The sequence below is a fragment of the Bos indicus genome, chromosome 3 (assembly GCF_029378745.1).
Source record: "Bos indicus isolate NIAB-ARS_2022 breed Sahiwal x Tharparkar chromosome 3, NIAB-ARS_B.indTharparkar_mat_pri_1.0, whole genome shotgun sequence".
In the NCBI taxonomy this organism is placed as follows: domain Eukaryota; kingdom Metazoa; phylum Chordata; class Mammalia; order Artiodactyla; family Bovidae; genus Bos; species Bos indicus.
In genome coordinates this window covers 110,901,204-110,925,976 of record NC_091762.1, presented here as the reverse complement: position 1 = coordinate 110,925,976, position 24,773 = coordinate 110,901,204, and the positions used below count along the sequence as shown (strand labels likewise).

Here is a 24,773-nt window from a genome sequence, read left to right as displayed (position 1 = left end):
CCTACAACCAAAGCCTCTGGCGAAAGTATCTGAGTATTTGACAATGATAGCAGCTACACCACGTATAGATTTTCCTAAAACTGGGATGTGGGAAAAATAAGTTCTTTCATCTACTAACACAGGCGCACTTCATTTCATTGTGCTTCACTTTATTATGCTTTGCGGATACTGCATTTTTCACAAACTGAAGATTCTGTGGCAATCCTGCGTCAAGCAAGTCTATCAGTGCCATTTTCCCAACAGCCTTTGCTCACTGTGACACATTTTTGGTAAATCTCGCAATACTGCAAACTTTTTCATTATTTTGTTATGGTTGTCTGTAATCAGTGATCTTTAATGTTACCATTGTACCTACTTTGGGGCTGCCATGAGCCACAGCCATTTAAGACAAGCTTAACTGGTAAATGTTGTGTGTGCTCTGACTGCTACACTGACTGCTCGTTTCCCGTCACTCTCCCTCTCCTCAAGCCTCCCTGTTCCCTGAGACACAACAATACTGCAATTAGGCTAATTAATACGCTACAATGGTCTTCAGAGAGTCAAGTGAAAGGGAGAGTCACATATCTTTCACTTCAAATCAAAAGCTAGAAATGATTAAACTTAGAGAGGAAGACATAAAAAGCTGAGGCAGGCCCAAAGTGAGGCCTCTTGTGCCAGTTAGCCAAGTTCTGAATGCAAAGAAGAAGTTCTTGAAGGAAATTAAACATGCTGCTCCAGTGAACACACAGATGTTAAGAAAGCAAAAATGTCTTACTGCTGATATGGAGGAAGTTTTAGTGTCTAAAAAGATCAAAGCAACCACAATACTCCCTTAAATCAAAGCCTAACCCAAAGCAAGGCCCTACCACTCTTCAATTCGATGAAGTCCAAGACAGGTGAGGAAACTTCAAAAGAAAAGTTTGATACGGGCAGAGGTTGGTTCATGAGTTTTAAGGAAAGACATCATCTCTATAACATCAAAGTACAATGCAAAGCACCACGTGCTGATGCAGAAACTACGAGCTATTCAGAAGATCCAGCTAAGATCATTAACAAAGATGGCTACATTAAACAACAGATTTTCAACACAGATGAAACAGCCTTCCATTGGAAGAAGATTCCATCTAGGACTTTCATCCTACAAAGAAGCCAATGTGTGGTTTCAAAGCTTCAAGGAAAGGCTGACTCTCTTGTTAGGGGCTAATGCAGCTGGTAACTTGAAATGGAAGCCAATGTTCACTTATTATTCTAAAAATCCTAAGGCCCTTAAAAATAAGGCTAATTCTACTCTGCCTGTGCTCTGTAAATGGAACAACAGAGCCTAAATGACAGTGTATCTGTTGACAATGCAGTTTACTGAATATTCGAAGCCCACTGTTTAGACCAACTCCTCAGAAAAAAAGATTCCTTTCAAAATACAACTGTTCAATGACAATGCAACCGGTCACACAAGAGCTCTGACAGAGATGTACAATGAGATTAATGTTGTCTGAAAACAAGCCTGCTAACAAATCATCCATTCTGCAGCCCATGGATCAAAGAGTAATTCTGACTTTCAAGTTTCATTATTTAAGAAATACATTTTATAAGGCTATTGTTGCCATAGATAGTGATTCTTCTCATAGATCTGGACAAAGTAAATGAAAAGCCTTCTGGAAAGGATTCACCATTCTAGATAGTGATTCATGGGAAAAGGTCAAAATATCTACATTAACAGGAGTCTAGAAGAAGTTGACTCCAACTTTCAAGGATGACTTTGAGAGATTTAAGACTTCCGTGAATAAAGTAACTGTGCATGTGAAGTCACTTCAGTCATGTCCGACTCTTTGCAACCCCATGGGCTGTAGCCCACCAGGCTCCACGGTGCATGGGATTCTCCAGGCAAGAATACTGGAGTGGGTTGCCATGCCCTCCTCCAGGGGATCTTCCCGACCCAGGGATCGAACCCGTGTCTCCTGAGGCTCCTGTACTGCAGGCGATTCTTTACCGCTGAGCCAGAGCAGAAGCCCCTGCAGACTGGTAGAAATAGCAAGAGAACCAGAATTAGAAGTGGAGCCCAACGATGTGACTCAATTTCTGCTATCTCATCATAAAACTTTAATGCACACAAAAAAGTGATTCCTTGAGATGAAATCTACTCCTGTAAAGATGCTGCAAAGATTGTTGAAATGTCAACAAATGATTTAGAATATTAAGTAAGTTTAGTTAATAAAGCAGTGACGGGGTTTGATAGGATTGACCCCCATTTTGAAAGAAGTTCTACTGTGGGTCAAACGCTATCAAACAGCATTGTATGGCTAGAGAGAAACTGTTTATGAAAGGAAGAGTCAATCCATGCAGCAGACTTCATTGCTGTCTTATTTTAAGAAACTGCCATAGCCACCCCAACCTTTAGTAATCACCATGCTGAGCAGTCAGCAGCCATTAACATCGAGGCAAGACCTTCTTCTAGCAAAGAGATTATGACTCTCCGAAGGCTCAAATGAATGGTTAGCATTTTTAAGCAATAGCGTATGTTTAAATTAAGGTATGCACATTATTTTTTAAGACATAATTCCACTGCACACGGCATAGTATTTACACAGTATAGTGTAAATAAACTTTTATATGCACTGGGAAATCAAAAATTCATGCGTCACTTTATTGCAACGTTTGCTTTACTGTGGTGGTCTGGAACTGAACACGTAATATCTCTGAGGTATGCCTATAAACACTCTCTTTCTAAAGGTGAGGAAAAGACACATTCTGAATAAGTTAGTTATCTAGTAAGCTGCTTTCCTAGCTACAGAAACTGGATTAACTCAATTATACCTCTAAAACTCTTAACTGATGAAAACTCTATAAATAACATTTTGGAATTATTTAAGGATAAGTTGTTCACTTTTTGAAAGGACCCACTGAGACCTGAAACATACCTCTTTAAACCAAATATATATAAATGACATATATGTGTGTGTATATATATATATACATTATATTTGTGTATATATGTATATAAGAATTGCTAATATAATCTTCCTTTATTGCAGTGGTCTAGAACCAAACTCACAATATTCCTGAAGTATGTCTGTAAAATAAAAACTGAAAAAAATTAATAACTATTCAAATATATTAGCAACAAAATACATTAAAAATAATGAATTAATTAGTCATAACATACTTTTCTCATCACAAATAATCAGAGACCAAGTAATCCACAAACCTAAGGACCACCCCCAGGAGAGACTTGGTCATCAGTCTAAGAGACAGTCTACCACCTTGAAGGTCACTTAACTAGTAAAACTCTTTAGCAGGAGACAAAAAAGATGTTTAATGTATATGAGGAGATTCTGCAGAACTACCTGTTTTTCAAGCTGAGTTTCACAATAAAATTTGCCTATAAGTTTATTCACGTTTTAAGAAACACAATAATACTGGCCACCATTTATATAAATTAAAAATATTATTACTTACTGAGTGCTCATCATGAGCCAGGCCCCATACTAAGCAATTTTATGTACACTGTACCGTAAAATCCTTCCAATAACATAGTGAGATACTTTAAAAAATTATATTAATAAACTGTAACTTTAATTAACTTAACCAAAAAAACCCAAAAAACAGAAAAGTAGGAGACTGAACTTACTTCATCTGGATCCAAAGTCCAGCTCCTAGCCACTAGCCTATACTGTCACTGGCACACTGTAAAATCTTTCACTAATAAGTTACACAGGGAAGTAAAAGGTAGGAAAACATAAATTGCAAAGTTTCTTTACATAATCCTCTGGGTAAAAGAGGAACACCACTTACGAAGTGGACAGAATACAATACCAGTAACAAAATCAGGAATGGAACTGATCTGAGGACTATACACACACACACACACATACATACACATATAACATGGATTCTATTCTTGCAAAAATAGTAAGCAGACTGCCAAAAGTGGCTAAGTTCCTAGAAAAAGGATACTTTATAAAGATGAATGTCCATTACTAACTGCTTAGAGGAATTAAACCAAACTCCCTAACTGAAAAAAAAATTTAATTATCATTTACACGTTTTTTGAAAATAATAACTTCTTTTTTTTAGGACTTCCCTGGTAGTCCAGTGAGTAAGACTCTGTGCTTCCAATGCAGGGGGCACAGGTTCAATCCTTGGTCAGGGAACTAAGATCCCACATGTCACATGGTACAGCCAAAACATAAATAAATAAAAATAAATTTTCAGTTTATTTCTTAAATATTCAGCAATGATTAAATTGACACAAATTAATACATTTAGTAACAAAACTAATAAATAAAAATTAGCTAAAGTTAAAAAAAAGGCAGTTGGAAAACAGAAAAATCCAAAAAAAAAAAAATACCTAAAGCATCCTAATAAAGCAATGTTGCCAAAATAATGATAATTAATTCCAAAACACATTTAAAATACATACTTTCTAAAAATGAAAAAGATATGTTTTATATTTGCTGATTGTATCATTGTTTAACTCTTGGTCATAGTTTATCCACAATAATATGGGGTTTTCTTCACTATCAATAGAGCACAAAATATTTCACACTCATGAAATTATGTTTGTGAATTCGTGGCCATGAAGGAAACCCTAAAGAATGATCTAGTTCATCTATCTTATCTTACTATCAAAATCAACCCTTAAAGTTTCACAGTCTATCCCATTTTTCTGGAGGGGAAATCACACACAAGATCAACTGATGGGCAGAGCTCACTCTATTCTGCGCTTTGTCCCTGTGCCGCCACCTGGAAAGGGGCGCGCCTGACAGGGCACAGGAGCCTGCCGTTCGTACCTGCTTATACGCCGTGATACTTGTGGAACTAAAGACCTTCTGGGACTGGCAGGGACCAGAGCTACTGTAGCAGTAGCTCCCACAGTTCTCACAACAGTTCATGGTGAGGTTGTTGGTAGAATGAAATTTTGAAAAACAGGCATCACTACAAAGACCATGTACCACATTTTGATATTTAACTTCAAATCGAATCTAGGAAAGAAAAACACACAGAGATACAAAGTAAGCAGAGCCAGTAGAAAACCTCTGATCTGTGAACAGAATCTGAATAAAGACGAAATAGAACTTACATCAGCATTCTTCTGACACATACTGCACTTGGTTGAAATGCTATTGGTATATATGGTAACAACAGGTTTTCTCTTCAGCTCATAAGAAGAAAGGCATGATTGGCTGCAGAAATCTTTGCTAGGAGAGGAATTTTCAAATTGGGTTGTGATCACATCCTTTGGATTTAAAATGTCTCTAAAAATAAATAACAAAGGCAAAATGAAATGTGTTCTCCCTAATTGTAATTTCTTCCTCTTTGTGAGCTAAAATAACTACATTTACTAAGGACAGCTATTGTATAAGCAGAAAATGGCTGGCCCTGGGACAGGCTTCTGGAAAACTGGGTTTGATGATTAGTTCTATTACTTCTCAGCTGAGGGACAATGAGTGAGGCAACAGGCAATTACTGGCTCAATTTCCTCATGTATAAAATGGAGTTCATAAAACTTAATTTATAGACGTGTTGAGGGAGAATTACATTTAAAAGATATCCAGCCAGATGCTCATGAAAAAAACATTGAGGCTTCCAGTTCCAACCAAGTTTCATCTACTGGAGCCAAAAAGAACAAGTGTCCATCCCACAACCAGACCACAAAACACTTGTCCTCCTATGAGCCAGCAGCTGCCAAGAGTAGAAGCATAAATGAAACAACGAATGAAAAAATTTTTTATTCAAATGTAAGATTTGAGAAACAAATTATCAAAGATTTGCATTAAAAATTAGCATGATATAGAAAACTTCACTGTAACTGAAGAGATCCAAGAAACAAATGACAAACAAGGGTTATTAAGGCTTGGTATCAGAGGACAGATGGAAACAAGAATGAGACAAAAAGAACAGAAATAACTGAGTTGTTCTATGAGACTCCTAGAGTTATTTTGTGAGAGCTCACTGTTACAATAAGCACTGCCAGTAAAAACAGAGGCTAAGTTACTGCCATTCTTCTGACAAGTATAAAAAACTGAAGGAAATAGTCATTAATTAGAAACACTAGTGCAGGCCACATAGTAAAGAATAATACTGGCAATAATATTATGTACTATAATAACGTACTGGGTAATTACTATGTGCCAGATATTGTTCTCTTGACTCAAATTATCCAATCTAATGATCACAAAAAAACTCTATAAGGTAAGTATTATTGGGAGACCACATCAGAAAGGTTAAATAGCTTGTCAAAGTCATTCAGCTGGATAAGCAGTGAAGCCAGAATGTAAATCAAGGCGCTGAGTCTACCATGTACGCAGCTCATCATTTCACTACTCCACCTTCCATCCTGCACCTTCATCACACTTAACTATTCTATGGTAAACTACAAAAGAATTCCAAAGGCAACAGAGCAGTACTTTAATCTTCTATAACTCAGCCTTAATAAAAAATAGTCAATCTTGAGGACCAAGTGGATATGCTTACATGCACATGAAATATTAATACTGAAAAGTGATTCTTCTACTAAAATCAAAGCAATTAAGAATTTCATTTAATAATGAAAACCTACAAGTGCCATGTATACATACATATACCAATGAGAATGACTTTTTAATGAAAATCTGTGCACATGAATATAAATGCATTCTAAACCTTACACATCCAAATGTATATGCTACACCTAAACATTCACCTTAGAAAAACTATACCTCTTCCAACAACAACATGGCTCAAACACTTTTTCTAATTTCTCATTTAGTTTATAAGAACTCTAAGCACAACTTCTTAATTTTATAGTCAGATATCATGTTTAACAGTATGACTCAATTTAATCATCTACAACAGTCAGTTGGAGACATCAAGTAACTTCTGGCAACTTGCAAAAATCAAACCCTAGCTGAAAAGATAGATTTATCACCTAACTTAGCCTAAAGGAATGTTTCACAGTCTCTGAAGGCAATGCCAGATCAGGAGACAAAAAATTTTTCTCAACAACAGTACTGTGGTAAAAAGCCAATGACAAGAGTGACTATTTTTAAGAAAATAATATGTATTTGGATGTATAAGTCATGCTCTATTCTTTCCAATTTAATTAATTTGGGCTTCCTCGGTCCAGTGGTTAAGACTCCACATTTCTACTGCAGGGGGCATGGGTTCAATCTTCGGGTGGAACTAAGATCCCATGTACCATGTGACTTGGTCAAAAAATAAAATAAAGTAAAATTTAATTAATTTCCTCTTGATATTTGATATATTGAAGCTGAACACCTAAAATCAGAAAACTAAATTTGGTTTTCCCCGTAGTTATGTATGGATGTGAGAGTTGGACCATAAAGAAAGCTGAGCACCAAAGAATTCATGCTTTCGAACTACGGTGCAGGAGAAGACTCTTGAGAGTCCCTTGGACTGCAAGATCAAACCAGTCAATCCTAAAGGAAATCAACCCTGAATATTCATTGGAAGGATCACTGCTGAAGCTAAAGCTCCAATACTTTGGCCACCTGATACAAAGAACCAACTCACTGGAAAAGACCCTGATACTGGGAAAGACTGAGGCAGAAAGAAAAGAGGGCAGCAGAGAATGAAATGGTATGGGATGGTTAGATAGCGTCACCAACTCAATGGACACGACCTTGAACAAACTGGGAGACAGAGGAGAATTTATTCTTCCAGATCAGTTTCATGAGAATGACACAAAAAAGTTAAAGTAAGGTATTGGGCATTTTGTAATAAAAGTAAATCTGAATATTTAAGTAAAGTATTTTAAAATTTCTCTTTCCTTTTAGTTGGGGATTTCCATTTTAATAGGATCTACTTTTAGATACCTAAGGTCAACACAACCAATCAGATAAAGAAACTATCGTTATGTCTCCAAAGACAAAATAGAGGTCACAAATTATATGTTAACTATACATAATATCAAATTTATTATTTAAAATAATAGGATCCCACTTATTAAGCATTTGCTATGTGCTAGGTCCTGTGCTAACACTTTCTCACTAAAACCTGAGGAAGTAGATATTACTTACTCATGAAGAAACTGAGGCTGAGAAAAGTTAAATATCTAGCCCAAGGTCATACAGCTAGTAAGTGATAGAGCTATTAATACAATCTAAAACCACGCTTGTTTCTTGCTCCACATTAGTGACTACTCCACAACTCACTATATTCCTAGAATTACAGTACCTCACAAATAGGCAAAACATGCCAAATTCTTCAAACTTACTGAGATAAGTTTATGATTATTATTAACTTTATTATTTTTTATTTTTCTGCCCACACAGTGCCTAGCACGCAGGATCTTACCTAGTTCCCCAACCAGGGACCAAACCCATGCCCCCCGCACTGGAAGTGCAGAGTCCTAACCACTGGACCACCAAGTAATTCCCAAGAAAGAAATTTATAGGACGCTGTTGCTACTTCTTCCTCTCTCTGCATCTACGCGTTATTACAAGGCAACAGTGACCTCCAACAAAAGCTCACAAGGACTTCTCAGGAATAAATGCATTACTTTTGTGGCCAATTACCTTCTAAAGAATTAAATAACTTTCAAATACCATTATAAGGGTGATATTATTTCATTCTATACTTCAGTAACTTTCAAGATAACAAATAATTTTAAATGGTTGTCTACAATTACAACAGACATACAATATATGAGTGATCCTGCAATCTCTCAAAGAGTTTCTTTCTTTCTAGTAAAATTTAAATCGAAAGACATAGGAAAACTGGGTTAGGCAATCCTTTTTTACATCAAGTCACTTATTTAACTTTATAAACTTTAGAATTTGCAAATTTCTCAATTAGCTAAAAAATATTTCCAAAGAAATGTGCTAAAGAAATTTATAGTAGTGATAGTATGTTTGAACTAAATACACTAAAAAAATAAAAAGATATAATTAAGAAACTCATACTTTGAGCAGTTTGCACAGGTTTTCTTGGGAGGAGGTAGTAGGCAGACAGACGAAGAATGTCCGATGATGCACCTTGTGGAGCAAAAGAGCTGAGTAGATCCTGTCTTATGAAATGCAGTTTGACCTTTATAAAGCATTTTTTTACAACCAGAGCAAAAAACCTGAAGAGCTACAGCTGGAACTGAAGGAAGTGATACATTTGGGCCAGATGATGCAAGAGAAAGCTGAAAGCCTGGGGTCAACTGTTGGGCTATAAAAACAAAATAAGAAAAAGAAACAAACAGAAAAAAAAAATTTTCATATCAACATGAACATATATACATTCTCTATTTTTTAGGACAAATTCCCTCAGTCTGGAAATCCAATATGGAGACAATGAACCACTCCAGAACAGGTGATTTCCAATTTATTTAACCGTGACACACAGAAAGAACCACATTTCACATTACAACCCAGGAGACACATACGCAGATTTGTATGTATGTGAATAGGCATACAAAATTAAATAGCTGAAACAACAGTTTTATGAAATAATATGTTTCCTTACTATATGCATCACACTCTGATATACAGTTGACCCATGAGCAATTCAGGGGCGGGGGTGCCAACCCCATGCAGTCGAAAATCCATGTCCTGCTATGTCTGCCTCAAAACCAAAAGAACAGACAAATGACTCATCCAAGGGCAGGCAGCTGAAACTTTGGATAGAATCAGGACTCAAACTCTAATTCTTTTGATTTCACATATTGCGATTTCCAACTGAACATAAAAATCTCCCCATACTTAATTTACAGATCTATAAAATGAAAATACTGGTACTGTATTTATTGAAAAAAATCACCCAAATAAGCTGACCTGCACCCATTCAAATCCATGTGTTCAAGGATCAACTGTAATCATATTCCACTTTTTACAATTGTGGTCAAGACCAACCAGCCAGTCTGAAAAGCACTGCTTTGTCTAAAGGAAGAAAACAGACTTACACGAGGAGGTACTTTCCATCCATTCTACTAGTCAGAATAGAACAGATACGGATCGCAACTAACTTACAGTTCTGCTTCTTACCAAGAGGACTATCACTGACTGAAAACACAGCACTGATTTTCAGTTCACTTTCCTGAGCTTTGGGCTTTGAAGCATGTATATATTCCTTAAAGAAAAAGAAGAGACAGAGAAACAGTATAGTGTTAGTACCTGAGTAAACCAGAAATTCAAACAAAAAAAATAATCGTCATATTTATCTCTTCTACCTTATAATCCTAGTCACCTTCACAAATACTTCAAAAGTCAAAATTTACGAGTTATTAGGCTGATTTAATCTTTACAAAAAGGATCCTGTAACTGGAGAATCTTTTATGATACTTATATTTACTTACCACATGTAATCTTGAAAGGGAGGGGACATACGTATACCTGTGTTGCTATATGGCAGAAACCAACAGAATATTGTAAGGCAATTATCCTCCAATTAAAAAATTTTTTTTAATTTAATCTTGCTATACACAGATATTTCAATGCTGAGCACTACTTTTTTTTAGGCTGTGTTTATAAGGGAGCAATAAATGAAATTAAATCTGAGTGATTTCGAGTTTGGATCACATTAGTAATTTTATCCAACAGATTTGCAAGCTGTCATATCTGTTAATGGCAGAAAAGATATGTGTTTCAATGCAATCTGCTCATTATATACAAAATCATCACAGCTTAAATCAGATTTATCTTTAATATATTCTTCAAAATGCTTTAAAATAATATATAATCATGGAAAAAAATTTAAATACACGAATCTCCCTTAGAAAAGACTGCCCTTTATTCTGAGATATGAACTATCCTACATTTGGGGGGAGGGAACAGATGTTAAAATAGCCCTACATATTTCAAAATAAAAAGCTTTTTTAAAAATAGTCTTACTTTTTTTGAAACAATGGTGATAATAAGCAGTAACTGTTTTAATCTCCCTGTACTTAGCAAAATAACTGATGTATCAGTTCCCAAAGTTACTCGGGCATTTCTCTGGAATAGTAAATGCCAAAGATTAAAAACCACTGCATTAATTTACCACTTTCCATGGCACCAAACAAGCTACTGCCTATAACGTGAGACCTACTGAACCTTCTCTATGGATGAGAAAAGTGAGCTTTAGAGACGTTCATCAACTTGCACAAGGTCACAAAAATAGCAAGTGCACAAATGGGAATCAAACCTAGGTCTGTTTCAAAACCCATGCTCTCTCCCTCACAAATGTACAAATACAATATAACATAATTACAATAATGAATTCCAACCCTGGCCCCCAAGTGAAGTTTCCCTGGTATAGGCTCTCCCATCTCCTTTCACTCACAGCACTTGTCATAATTCATCACTTCATATTTATTTGGGTGATAATCTGCTTAATGTCTAACATCCCTCTTCCTCCCACACTAGACTGAAAGGACCATGTCCACCACAGGCAGGGATCCTATCTGTTTTTCCACTTCTGTACATTCAACACCCAGCACAGTCAACATTACACAACGGAGAAGACTAAGGGCTCTGACAGACAGAAACAAGTGCAATCCTGGTTCTTTTTTTGCAGTGGGGTGGCCAGGCACCGACACAACTTGAAACTTTTTATCGTATAGGACAATGGTTACAGAACACAAAGATTCAGGAAAACCCACTGCTTGGGCCCAACAAAAGACACTATTTGCCTGCTCAGTTCACAGTTCTCTGGGCTGCAAGGGGACAGGCTTTTTCCTACGTGGCTCTAGTAGAAGGTCCATGACAGTAATCGATACAAGAAGAGCCACATCTGAGTCTAGCTGTAGGCGGCTGGGTGGCTAAGGCGGGCCAGCCTCATTTCAATTTCTTGAGGGTGACCCTGAAGACACAGATACGGATGGCTGAGTTGTTGCAGATCTGGAGCAGCGGCTCTCCTGTATCCGTCCCTGGTTCCCACTCATCCACAAGCTCTAAGGCGGAGGTTCTGGCAGCCGTGTGCAAAGACCTGAAGCTGCTAGCCTGCAGCTGTAGGGCAATGTGAATGACACGGGTGACAGGCAGGCCCAAGTGGTGGATGAAGATCTCAGTGCAGGCATTCTGAATCCCTGCCCTTCGGCCTAGCAGTTTCTGGCAGCAGGCCAGCTGGACCATAAGGCCAGTCTTCTTGTGGACATAAATGTCACTGGGCCTCCAGGGCAGGCGGTGGGGAAGCCGCTCCCACAGGGTATACTCCACTGGGTCAGGCTCAGCCTTGACAACCCCAATAGGCTCTCGATTTTCAGCCATGCTGTGTGTCTCTCTTCAGTCCACAGTGCCCTCCACATGCTCGTGGCCCACTCCCCTGCCAGGCCACTCAAGCAACTGGCTGGGATACAAGACGCTGTCCACAACCCCCAGCTCTAAGAAAGGGAGAGAAGGAAAGGGTGCGCTGTAGGAATGACAACGCTAGCAATCCCAGTATTTAGGAATAAGTTATTTAATCTTTTTCAGTTCCAATTTCCTTATCTAAAAAGACAGTATTACCTAACTCACTGGAGTGAATTTATGGGACATATGATTTAAAACAAATAAAGTACATAGCATGATGCCTTACAATTAGCCAAAAGTTAAATATGACTCATCAACAAAATGCTAGCTCTTATTATTATTTTCATAATTATAACACTGAATAAATATTTGTTGAATGAGTGAGTCCAAATTCATTCAATTCAAAGTGTGTGTGTGTGCTCAGTCACTCAGTCGTGTCCAACTCTTTGCAACCCCATAGGCTGTAGCCCACCAGGCTCCTCTGTCCACGGAATTTTCCAGGCAAGAATACTGGAGTCTTTTACCACTGAACCACCTGGCAATTCAAAGTGGACATTCTTAAACACTATACTTAAATAACAATATTCATTTACTGGCACTTGTGAAAAAGGAGAAGTTAAAAGTACATATATAGACTGCCTTCAACTTAACCAAAAAGAACACTTAAGACTCAATAAAAGATCGTCTATCATCAACTCAATCTCTTAATATTTTTCTAATATGCCTGCTACATTTCCCTAGTCAGTTTCTCTTACTTGACAAAGTAACTGTTCCACACCTCCATCACTCATAAGTCCAAACCCCATATATTTCTGACTCAGTAATGCTTCTATTTCACCAAGAAAATAGAGGCAGCTAAGTAAGAATTCCCTCAGCATCCTGACTGCCTCCTCCACCATGCCTACACACGGGCTGGCAAACTGTCCTTGAACCTCACAGGAAAAGGCAACCTCCTCAGCCATGGCTGAAACCATGCCTGTTTTCGGAGTCCCTTTCCCTCCCCCTTCTTACAGCACTTCATACTTTCTTTGTATATCCTAAGCCTCTCTCCACCTTGTCAATGAAAGCGGCATGAACTGTAAAGAGGCAAAAAGGTAGTCTATATGGGTTCTTAGAACTGCAATTCAGGGATCACAGATTCTGGAGGAAGCCAGAATAGCGTCCCAGTGGAGGAGAATGCATAGGAGATTTTACGGGGCAAAGAAGGAAGTTCAAGCAGGCTTACACAAGCTGTTGACTAAGAATTTGGATTGGAGGATAAATCTGTTCTGTACATTTGATTGGGTTATCAAGCACACCTCATCTGTTTCTAGAGAAAGGTATGGTTTCCTTAGTCTGGAAATAGTCCAGTTCTTAGCACTGTTCTTTCCTTTCGGCAACTCAGCAACTATTCAGCAATTTTACGTTACAGAGTTCAGCAAGAGTTTGGCATGGGTACCAAATATCATGACCCTCAAGGAGTCTCAGTCATTCCTGCCTTTGTTCCTTTTACAACTTCTATGTTGGTTTCTTCCCTTCAGCTTATAAGGAACCTATTCCATAGGGAACTACTGACCTCTCTTCTCTCTCCCTTTTCAACCAAACTTAACAGAAAAAGTATCCCATTCTTTCTCTACTTCTTCACTTTGATTCCCTCCTGAACACAATGCAATCAAGCTGTTGCTTCAACTGAAAGATAACCAATTATCTCAAATTGCATAATTCAATAAACAATTTTAGGTTTTATCTTTCTTGGTCTCTCAAAAACATCTGACATCACCAATAATTCTATTGGTTGCCTTCTGATTATGTTATTTCAATTCATCATTACTATTTCTTAGTATCCTTCGTTAATCTTATACTCATCCCAAGTAAAAGGTGGGCTCCCCAGGTGGTTCAGTGGTAAAGAATCTGCCTGCCAATGCAGGAGACACAGGTTCAATCGCTAGGTCGGGAAGATCCTCTGGAGAAGGAAATGGCAACCCACTCCAGTATTCTTGCTTGGGAAATCCCACGGACAGAGAAGTTTGGTGGGCTACAGTCCATGGGGTCACAAAAGAGTTGGACTCAACTTAGCAACTAAGCAACAACAAAGTCAATGGTCCCAAATTCAGTGGCATTGGAAACCCTTAAAATCTTGTTAAGACATAGACTTTTGGGTTTCAGCCTCAAAATTTCTTATTCAGCAGGTCTGGAGCATGAACCACCAAGAACATACATTTCTAATAGTTTCCCAGGTAATAACAAGGCTGCTGCTTGGGAGATTACTTGAAGCCATTTTGAAGCATTAAATTAATCCAGTTCCCAGCGCTCTATCCTGAGCTCTACTCTTTTTTCTATTTTTGTTCCCTGAACAATCTCATCCACTTTCATGTCTTCAACCATCACCTATACAGGGTGACCAAATAGAGCAAATAAAAATATAAAACAACCAGTTAATTTTAAATTTCAAATAAACAACAAATAATTTTTTAGTATAAGTCCCAAATACTGCATGCAACATGCATGCTAAGTCACTTCAGTCGTGTCCGACTCTTTGCAACCCTATGGACTATGGCCCACCAGGCTCCTTTGTCCAGGGGGTCTTCCAGGCAAGAATACTGGAGTGGGCTGCCATGCCCTTCTCCAGGGGATCTTCCCAACCCAGGGACCAAACCTACGTCTCTTACATCTACCTATATTGGCAAGCAGGTTCTTTACCACTAGCCCCACCAATACTTACATGAAAAAAATATTCATTGTTCATTTGATAGGCAAATGTAACTGAACATTGTTTTTAACTGGCAACACAATACCTACATACAGATAACTCTCTAATCTCTAAATACATGCAGGCGCCTCCGAGGGCAAAATTATCACTTGAATGCCCCCATGAGCCCCTTGAACACAACAGATCTCCAACTACACTTATTCTTTCCCCTTAAATCCTGTTCCTAGCCCCTCAGTAAATAGTATCATCACAAACTGAACTTACTGAAGCCAGAAACCTCTGAGTTTTCCTGGATCCTCCTTGACCCTCATACCTCATATACTATCTTTAAGTCGGATCAATTCTATCTAAATATCTAAAATTTATTCTCTTCTCCCACTTTACTGTTGAAATACCCAACCACTGAATATATCACATTCTCTCACCCCTCAATGATTTGGCACATGCTCTCTTCTCTGTCTGAAGGTTTTAATCAACTGCTGTAACTCAAGCACTACCCGCCCTGTGAAACCTTCCTCTTCTCCCTAGACAGACATAGGTATCCTTTTCCTATGTTCCCCATGCACCTTACACAATATTTAAAATTATGGTAATTATATCATATTCTGATTCTGTATCTGTACAGATTATCTGCACAGATTCTGTATCTGTACAGAGGGAGCACAAAGCAACAGAAAGAACACGTTTGAAGTCAGTCCAAGCTAAGTTCCTACTCTAACTCTGATGCTTCCTTTGAGTTTGGTAAGTTACCTAACCTGTCCTTCCTTCAGTTTCCTCCTTTTTAAAATGGGGTAAAGATACTTCCCTCCTATGTTTGTAGAGTTTAAATGAGAATGGGCAAGACACAATCAGCATACCTTTGGCAGGGCACAGTCACCACAAATAATACCTCTCCCATTTCCATACCTTTACTCCCCCTCATGCCATCAATTCACTTGAGAGCAGCGGCCCTATCTTTTCATCTCTGTAGCACCTCTGAAAACAAAATAACTCACACAGCTTAGCATCCTGGTTAAGGGTTTGGGCTCTTGAACCAGACCACTTGGGTTCAAATGCTAGCTCATCGATGTACTAGGTTGTGTTACGTTTTATCTGTGTGTCTGTATCCTTGTGTGTGAAACGGGAATAATAACATACTTAACTCACAGGATTTGTGAGTGTCATGTATAAACTGCTTTCAACAGTGTTCAACAAGTGCTATAGGTCATATAAGCAGGAATAAAAGCTCACTGAATCACTGAGTGACAATTCATATAGCTTTAGTATCCAGAGCAGACCCCTGGTACATGAGGAAATAGCCAACTTTTTCAACTTCTTCTCTACTATTTTCCAGTATTCAAATATTTACAATATGCAAACATGAAAAGGAGCACACACTATTTGTTCAATTGGCTTTTCCATCATAGCCGACACTCAATCATGAAAAATCATAGCCCATTCACCTTCAAGCATTAATATAAACCAAAGAGAACTGAAGAAGCCCCCATCCACATAAATTTACATTGCAAGCTGTCAGTGGGATTTTCTTTACCACAATTTTTATATTCAGAAAGAATACTCAATTAATTCATGGTTCAATATTTCTTAAATTTTTCGACTACAGGCAAAGTACAATGAAAGAAATATTGGATCTGGAATCTTAAAAACTGGTTTTGTATGCCAGCTTTGCCATGAGACCTTGATGAAGTCACTTACTCCTTCATGCTGTTTCCTCGTCTGTGAAACACAGGCTCTTTTATTTTAATTATTGAGCACATGCAGTCATTGTGCAAGCAACTGAGGTCAAGTAAGACCAGACTCTGAAAACAAAATTCATAAAAATGAAAGCACTACACACAATTTAAAGAATAGAGAGAGAGAGAGAGAGGCTAATTCTAAGTGACAAGACAGTTAAACCGTATCTTAAAAGAGGAGAAACTTTCTGCCAAGCTACCTAGTTTAGGATACAAAGGCAGAAGAAATGGCATGTGCAAAGGCAAGGAAACAAAAATTAACAGAATATACCTTTTTGTGAAATGCAAATAGTTTGCAGGATCCTAGATTAGAAAAGGTGGGAAGGATGAGTGGTGATAGTGAAGAGGGAAACAAAGGTCTAAATGTGGATAGTTTGGATATAACATGAAAAAGTTTATGTTTTATCCCACATGAGGAGACAAGGTCTTTAAAGAGAACCATGTCATCAAACTTGTAAAGAGTACCTTAGGGCTCTTTCCCTGCCGCTGTGAGTCACATGGGAGGCAGAGGTTTAGGAGCATTCAAGCTTCGGCTCCACCACTGCCATGGCACCATGGCTGTAACCCACCGCACCTCGGTGGGGGAAGGCATTTCTGCTGGAGGTGTAATGGACATTAAAGCCGCTTTACAAGAGGTGCTCAAGACCACCCTTACCCAGGATGGCCCAGCACGGGGGGTTTCAAAGCTACCAAAGCCTTAGACACGTGCCAAACCCATCTTTTTGTGTTTGCATCTAACTCTGATGAGCTTATCTCAAGTTGGTGAAGGCCCTTGTAATGAATGACAAATCAACCTAATTAAGGACAATGATAACAAAAAAACAGAAGAAAGGGCAGGCCTCTGTAAAACTGACAAGAGAGGGGAAAAAACCCTGTAAAACAGATAGTTGCAGTTGTGTGGTGGTTATGGACTACAGCAGAGAGTCTCAAGCAAAGGATGTCATTGAGGGGTACTTCTAATAGAAGAAATGATTTAATTAAAAACTTGGCTCTTGTTACTCAAAAAAAAAAAAAAGAGAGAGAGAGAAAGAGTACCATGGTATCACTATACAAGATTTTCATGAATGTGACTGAAGAGATGATGTTTAACAGGAAACTCAATGTTATAAAAGTCCAGATGAGAAATAATGAAGAGAGGAAAAGGAAGAGTGAAAAACTCTTAAAAGGTAGAATCCACAAAACGTGGCAAACAAATGGTTACTTCTGGCAAAGGAAGAAGAATTACTATCTGGAGGGAAAATAAGTGTCATAGATACCACCATCCCCCACCCCACATCCTGCAGACACTCCCTCCGAACCCTTCACAGCACAGCCCTTTAGGAAGGCGTGGAGTTGATGAACAGACAAACTATTTGACATCCTGTCCTGGAATGATACTGCCTTTGAGATAATATGAGAAATAAAATCATTATTATTTATATTTTCAGTATTATTGGTTTGCTTCTGCAATAAAGCCAGTAACTGGAGTATATGGCAAAGGAATTGTCCAAGACAAAAAAAATCACTTTTTGCCAAAACAACTAGCTGGTCTCTCTACATTGACGTCCACAGATTTCTAATCTGGGTCCCTAAAGGGTAGCCATATGATCTTTCCAAACATGTTTATCTTATTCTACCAAGTAATACCCTACAATGGCTTCACAAGGTTCTCATGATAAGACCAACATAAGACCAAAATTTGTAACAAAGTCCTGCATAATCTGGCCTCAAATTACTTACAGTGCCTCATCCTAGAAGCAGGATAGCACAGGCTCTCAAGTCTGATACCTGGATTTGAATTCAGTTTTTGCCATTTAGGAGCTATGATCTGTGGTAAACTCCTTGATCTCTATGTACTTTGGTTTCCTCATCTCAAAAATGGGGCTAATGATAAGGTTGTAAGAGTGGTGCTCATCACTGTCTAAGCACATATAAGTTTTAACAAGTTACTATTTATAATGTCATGTTATTATGATATACTCTACATATTGATATATCAATACCACTATTAGTATTGTCATTATGATCACCATTATCATCGTCATCACCATTTTCAGTTTTTATGTCCCAGGCCCACTGGTCTTGCAGTTCTTCAAAAGAACCATGCATCTTCCCAGATGAGAGCTTTCCTATATACAGATCACTCTGTCTGGAACACTATCCTCCATGCCTTTGCCTAGTCAATTCATTCTGCAAAATTCAGCTTACAAATCCTCCTCCAGCCTGCACCTGCCAATCAGAACTAAGCCAGATCTCCCATTTTAGGCCTTTTTTCCACAGCATTTGACATAGTTTGTAATTATATATATTTACTGAACTGAACTGAACTGAATACATCTGATATACATCTGATATAAACGTGATCAATTACTTGTGTAATGTCCATTTCCTCTACTAACTGGCAAGCTCTATGAGGGAAGAGATTAAACTGACCTTGCTCACTGCTGGATTTCCAAAGCCTAGCATAGAGTAGACCACAAATACTTACAGAATAAAAGAAAACTACTATCAGATACATAAGAATTCTTTGTAAAGGTACCAAATAATGGGAAAAGGGTAATACACATTACTTTCCTCCCACAAAAAGAAAGAGTTATCAAGATCTTTTTTCATTCAAGGAACATAAGAGGTAATTTACCCATCTAATGTGGGGAAAAAATCAATTTGGGTTACAAGTCAGAAACTTAACTAAAAATTTGAATTCAACAGATACAAGAAAAGAAATTTTAAAAAAAATTTTTTTAATTAAAGCTGAAATGCTTACTTGAGCATTGTCAGGTTCTTCTTTAATTTTGTCCAGAAGGGCTTGCTGTGGTGCCAGTGCTTTGCCACATTCACCATCCAAAGGTTCTTTCATCCTAATTTTTTACGTAAAGGGATTTCTCAGTCTAAATAGATTTCTTCTTGGTGGTAGATAGCTGGATTCCTAAAACACAACATAAAGGATTGGTACTCAAGCTTATTCTTGTTTTTTTCCTCCTTCATGTGTATCTGTATCAAAAGCTCTGTGTTGAGCGCAAGATTTTAGGGCTAAGCATTTGAAAAAACAACTCTTCTGAGGCCATGACTATACTCCTTCCTGCCTTCTCCTTCAGTAGCTGCCTTCACATTTTAAAAAAAAGTGTCTTAGAACAATAGTTCCCACTTCCCTGATATCTTAAAGACAAACACTCTTGATTTTTTGTACGTTGAAAGTTACCGTGGGATTGAGACTAGAAGACCAAGACGGGAGAGGAAGTTACCACGCTCTTGGAAGAAAGGACCTAGAAATACAGTTTCTGAGACCATGAGAATTAGTACTTGAAGCATACCTCCAGCTTATATGTCTCAAAGTGGGGCACACCAAGCTCCCCACCCCCACCTCTAACTCAGCCTTCACTGGAGGTCTCCATAGGGACCCCATCTCTGGCCTTAAGACAAGCTCTAAGCTCAAGATGCCACCAAATGAACTGGTATACCCTTAAAGTGGTCCACCTGCACCTTTCAGGGTCTCATGGGGTCCATGCCCAGGAAGGAGCCCCTCTGAGCTCCATTGCCCAATCGTCTACTCGTAAACAAGATTAGTCATTCAGCAGATTTCCCTTCTCCTAGGAGTCAACATACTAAATTGGACGTAGTACACCTAAAGCAAACGAAAACTCTGCAAAGTTGTCTTGACCCAGTCAAGCCAGGCATGGAAATGGTCAACGCCAGGCTTAAAAGCCAGTGCGAGAGATGAGAACTTATGTGCCCACTTGCCACAGTTGTAACAGTCTATGAGCGCTCATGTCTTATTCGCTCCCCAAATCTCGTCCCCCACCATTAACTCCCACGCCTGTCAGTGGGTACAAACACGGCAACGCTGTATCTGATGGAGGGAACGCGACCCGCATATGCCTGTCAGCCCATCTCTGCGGCGAAACCCCAACGTTTCAGCCACCCACCCAGACTGCGCTTCTTCCGCCCTGCGCCCGCCTCGTCACGTGGCGCGGCCGCAGCCCCGCCCCATACGGCCCCTCCTGCTGGGGTCGACCGCGCTCACCGTCTGCTGCCCTCGTCGCTCCTGAGAAGCCCTCGTCGCTCCTGAGAAGCCCTCGTCGCTCCGGGAAGCGGGGACAGAACCTGGGGGCCCCACGCCGGGACAATGATTACTTTCTCTTACTGGAATTCTTCTACACGATGCATCGCAACGCAACAACCATACAACTGCGCGTGCGCAGCCTCGGTTACCGCCCCGCCCCCTTCGCCCTTTCCCATCATGCTCCAGATCTGAGCTGAGCTGATTTCCCAGCATTCTCTCTCCTCATATATGGTTGACTTCTTAAAGAGACAGAGATCCAATAGTGAGAAGCTAGAGGAAGGGATTTGGGGGAAGAATCTAAGGGGCCTAAGATGGTACTGTAAGTGCTCTGCACCATTCTTATTTCCGGAAAGGTGACCTCCTAAGAGAAGTTGAATAAGTAATAACTAATATTTATTAAGCCAAGTGTTTGGTAAACACTTGGTATGACTCTTTCCACTTATTCCTGACTACAACTCCAATGGTACAAATGTTTCTCTGGGAGCTGTAAATGAAGAGATTAATGAATTTGTTCAAAGTCAAGATTTGGTACATTTGCATTCAACATTGTTTTGGAGATGCAGCTATGATTTGTGAGGCTGTCGTTTATTCATTTTGACTGCTGTATAATATTCCATTTTATGAATGTGATACAATTTATCTGCTAGTGATGGACATTTGAGTTATTTCCAATTTCTGGCTATTAGAAATAATACTGCTGTGAACATTCTTTCCTCTTGTGACACATATGCTAGGTTTATACATAGCAGTGAAATTGCTTGTTTTGTTTATATGAAAGTTAAGCAAATAGTTTCAAATTTATTATTTAAGGTATTTAATTTATTTATTTGGTTGCCCTAGGTCTTGGTGGGCTACAGTATGTGGGGTCACAAAGAGTTGGACACATATATTAGTTGTACCACATGGGATCTTCCTTAAGATGTGCAAGATCTTCTAAATGGGACATGAAGCATCTTAAGCTGTGACATTCAAGATCTACTTTCCATTGACCCTGGACACCCTGCATTGGGAGGTCCTCAAACAACTTTAGAAAATGGTGGTTTCAATTTGTACTCCCACCAGCCATTTATAAGAATTTCAGTTGCCCCACATCCCTGCAGATAATTACTACTGTTACTGTTGATGTTCAGTCACCAAGTCATCTCTGACTCTTTGCAACCCCACGGACTGCAACATGCTAGACTTCCCTGTCCCTACTGTACACCTTTTAAATTTTAAACATTCTGGTGGGGTATAGTCGTATCTTACTGTAATTTCAATTTGGATTTCCTAGGTTTCTAATGAGACTGAACCCATTTTCCTGTTTTTTGATATCTGGATAGCCTCATTTATGAATTGCCTGTTCAAGTGTCTTACTCATTTTTGTATTGGATTGTCTGCTATTTTCTTATGGATATGAGTTCCTTGTTGAATACATGTGTTGCAACTATCTTCTCCCACTCCGTTGCCAGCCTTTGCACTTTATTATTGGTGTCCTTTGATGAACATGGGCTTCCCTTGTGCCTCAGCTGGTAAAGAATCCACCTGCAATGTGGGAGACTTGGGTTTGATCCCTGGGTTGGGAAGATCCCCTGGAGAAGGGAAAGGCTACCCACTCCAGTATTCTAGCCTGAAGAATTACATGGACTGTATAGTCCATGGGGTCACAAAGAGTCAGACACAACTGAGCTACTTTCACTTCACTTTGATATATATATATATATATATATATATATATATATATATATATGACATTTAAGTGTTTCTTGTATCCTGTCAAAAAATTTTTTTCCTAACAAAGGTTCTGATTAATTTATAGAATTATCATTAATTTGCCTTCCTCATTAGATGTACAGTCCATCTCCAGCTGAGTTTTGTGTATGAGTGTAAGATAAGTCAGGTTTCATTTTTTTAATGTGAATATTAAACTGATTAAGTACTATTTTTTAAAGGTCTGTCCTTTCCCCCACTGTTCTTTATCATCACCTTTACATATATAAGTTGTCTATAAATGTGTTAGCTTATTTGAAGACTATGTAATCTATTCTTTTTGTCTTTTTTGTAGAAATACAACTCTGTCTTAATTTCTATAATGACTATATAACAAATCTTGATCTATGTGCTCCGTTATGTCCAACTCTTTGCAGCCCCATGGACTATAGCTCACCAGGCTCCTCTGTCCGTGGAATTTTCTAGGCAAGAATACTGGACTAGGTGGCTATTTCCTACTCCAGGCCATCGTCCCAACCCAGGGATCGAACCCAACTCTCTTGCATCTCCTGCATTGGCAGGCGGATTCTTTACCACTTGAGCCACCTGGGAAGATCCACTGAATGTTGATATCTAGCAGAAAAAGTCCTTCATCCCATTATGTTTTCAAGACTGTCTTGACTCTTCTTGATCCTTTGCATATCTATATGCATTTTAAAACCAGTTAGGATTTTGTTTAGGATTACACTAAAGCTATAGGCCTGTTTTGGAGAATTGGCATTTGTTATTCACTGTGTTGGATGTGTCCCCAAAAAAGATATGTTGAAGTCCTAACCCTCAGATATGAGCTTATTTGGAAATAGGGTTATTGCAGATATAATTATTTAAGAAGGGGTCATATTGGAGTAGAGTTGGCCCTTAATCCAATATAACTGTTGTCCTTATATGAAAAGGAGATGTAGAGACAGACACGTGGGGGAAGAACACCAGGTGACAACTGCAGCAGAAATTAAAGTGCTGTAGCTTCAAGCTGAGGAGAATCAAGGATTGGTGATAAACACCGGAAGCTGTTAGAGGCGAGGAAAGATTCTCCCATACAGATTTCAGAGAGAGAATGGCTCCACTGATAACTTGATTTTGGATATTAAGCTTCCAGAACTGTGAGACAATAAATTTCTATTGTAGCACTTTATAACAGGAGGACCAGGAGACTAAGATAGCACTATATAGGGTTGACTCTTCCAGTCCATGAAAATGGTATATCTCTCCATTTATTTAAATGTGTATAATTTCAATTAATAATGTTTTATACTTTTTAAGTGTAGCGAACTCATATCTTTTTAAGATTTTTTTCAGGACTTCCCTGGTGGTCCCGTGGTTAAGACTTCACCTTCCAATGCAAGGGGTTCAATCCCTGGTTGGGGAGCTAGGATCCCACATGCGTCATGGCCAAAAAAACAAAGCATAAAACAAAAGCAATATTGTAACAAATTCAATAAAGACTTTAAAAATGGTCCACATTAAAAAGTACTATATTTCTAAAAAAAAAAAGATTTTTTCTAGGTCTTTGATATTCTATTTTAAATGGTAAAATTTCATTTTCTAATAGTTTATTTCCAGTATATATATGTATATATATATATATATATATGTATGTATATTTATAAAGAGAGGGAGAGAGATCTCTACAATTGACTTTTGTATGTTGGTCTTGAAGCCAGCACCATTGCTAAATTTATTTATTTATTCTAATAGTTTATCTATATATTTAAACTTTTTAAATTCCAACTATGTAGAGAATAGTGAAAAGTTATCTCTTCCTTTTCAAGCATATGATATTTATTTATTTAATTTATTGCCTTATTGCACTGGCTAAAACCTCTAGTAATGTGTTAAATAGAATAGTGACATTGGGCATGTGTATCTTCTTCCTGCTGTGTTGCTTTCAACATAAAATCATTAGGTACTATATTTGCTTTAAGTTTTTGCAGTCACTTGTGGGAGATTAAATATGCTAAATTCTTTGCAACTCTTCCCATCAGGAAAAGGATCTGTCTCCCTATCGCTTGATTCTGAGTTGGGCCTTATGAATTATACTGAATTGATAGAATATTACAGAACTGATATTATGTGAATTTCCAAGTGTATAGCTTATAGTCCTTTCAGCTTCTGTTTTACTTTCTCGGAACGTTCCCACAATATATCAAAGTTAGATAAGTTAAACTACTGAATGATTAAAAAAAATCATGCAGAGTGGCCCGAGAGTCAGCACCAATGCCCCATGCTTGTGTGTGGAACTATTTTAGATCCTCCACCTTGCTAGATGACTGCTCAGCCTCGTAGGTGAGCCCAGACAGAAGAACTGCCCAACTAAGCCAAAAATGGTAGAATCACAAATCAGTAAATGATCCTTTTTTTTTAAGTGGGAGATTATTTTATTTTTTTAATTAATTTTA

General features: G+C 38.4%; 2 protein-coding genes and 1 pseudogene across 9 annotated transcripts in view; 1 reads left to right on the top strand and 2 right to left on the bottom strand.

Moving 5' to 3' along the window:
* The window catches only part of ZMYM6 (zinc finger MYM-type containing 6), a 45,120-nt gene extending 24,354 nt beyond the window's left edge, over nt 1-20,766 (bottom strand). For 3 of the 8 annotated variants that reach the window (XM_070786872.1, XM_070786875.1, XM_070786876.1), the window contains exons 1-5: nt 19,333-20,484; nt 9,945-10,029; nt 8,880-9,129; nt 5,057-5,231; nt 4,767-4,958 (exon numbers count right to left, since the gene is read on the bottom strand). In XM_070786872.1, coding sequence (XP_070642973.1) covers nt 4,767-4,958; nt 5,057-5,231; nt 8,880-9,129; nt 9,945-10,029; nt 19,333-19,425 — 795 coding nt within the window. In that variant the 5' untranslated portion in view covers nt 19,426-20,484. Of the gene's footprint in view, nt 1-4,766; nt 4,959-5,056; nt 5,232-8,879; nt 9,130-9,944; nt 10,030-19,332; nt 20,522-20,589 lie in introns of those variants that run through there. The other 5 variants (XM_019957894.2, XM_019957892.2, XM_070786873.1 and 2 more) reach the window with 5 other exon arrangements.
* LOC109556526 (ribonuclease P protein subunit p20-like) lies at nt 10,036-19,323 on the bottom strand. The gene has a single exon (XM_070786878.1). The coding sequence runs from the start codon at nt 12,144-12,146 to the stop codon at nt 11,715-11,717; it is 432 nt and encodes a 143-aa protein (XP_070642979.1). The 5' UTR covers nt 12,147-19,323; the 3' UTR covers nt 10,036-11,714.
* Nucleotides 17,144-17,612, top strand: LOC109556525 (small ribosomal subunit protein eS12-like; annotated as a pseudogene).
* Nucleotides 20,767-24,773: the final 4,007 nt, after the last annotated feature.

Bases quoted from the DNA above. Each gene is read 5' to 3' on its own strand.
- LOC109556526 (XM_070786878.1), bottom strand. From the start codon at position 12,146: ATGGCTGAAAATCGAGAGCCTATTGGGGTTGTCAAGGCTGAGCCTGAC.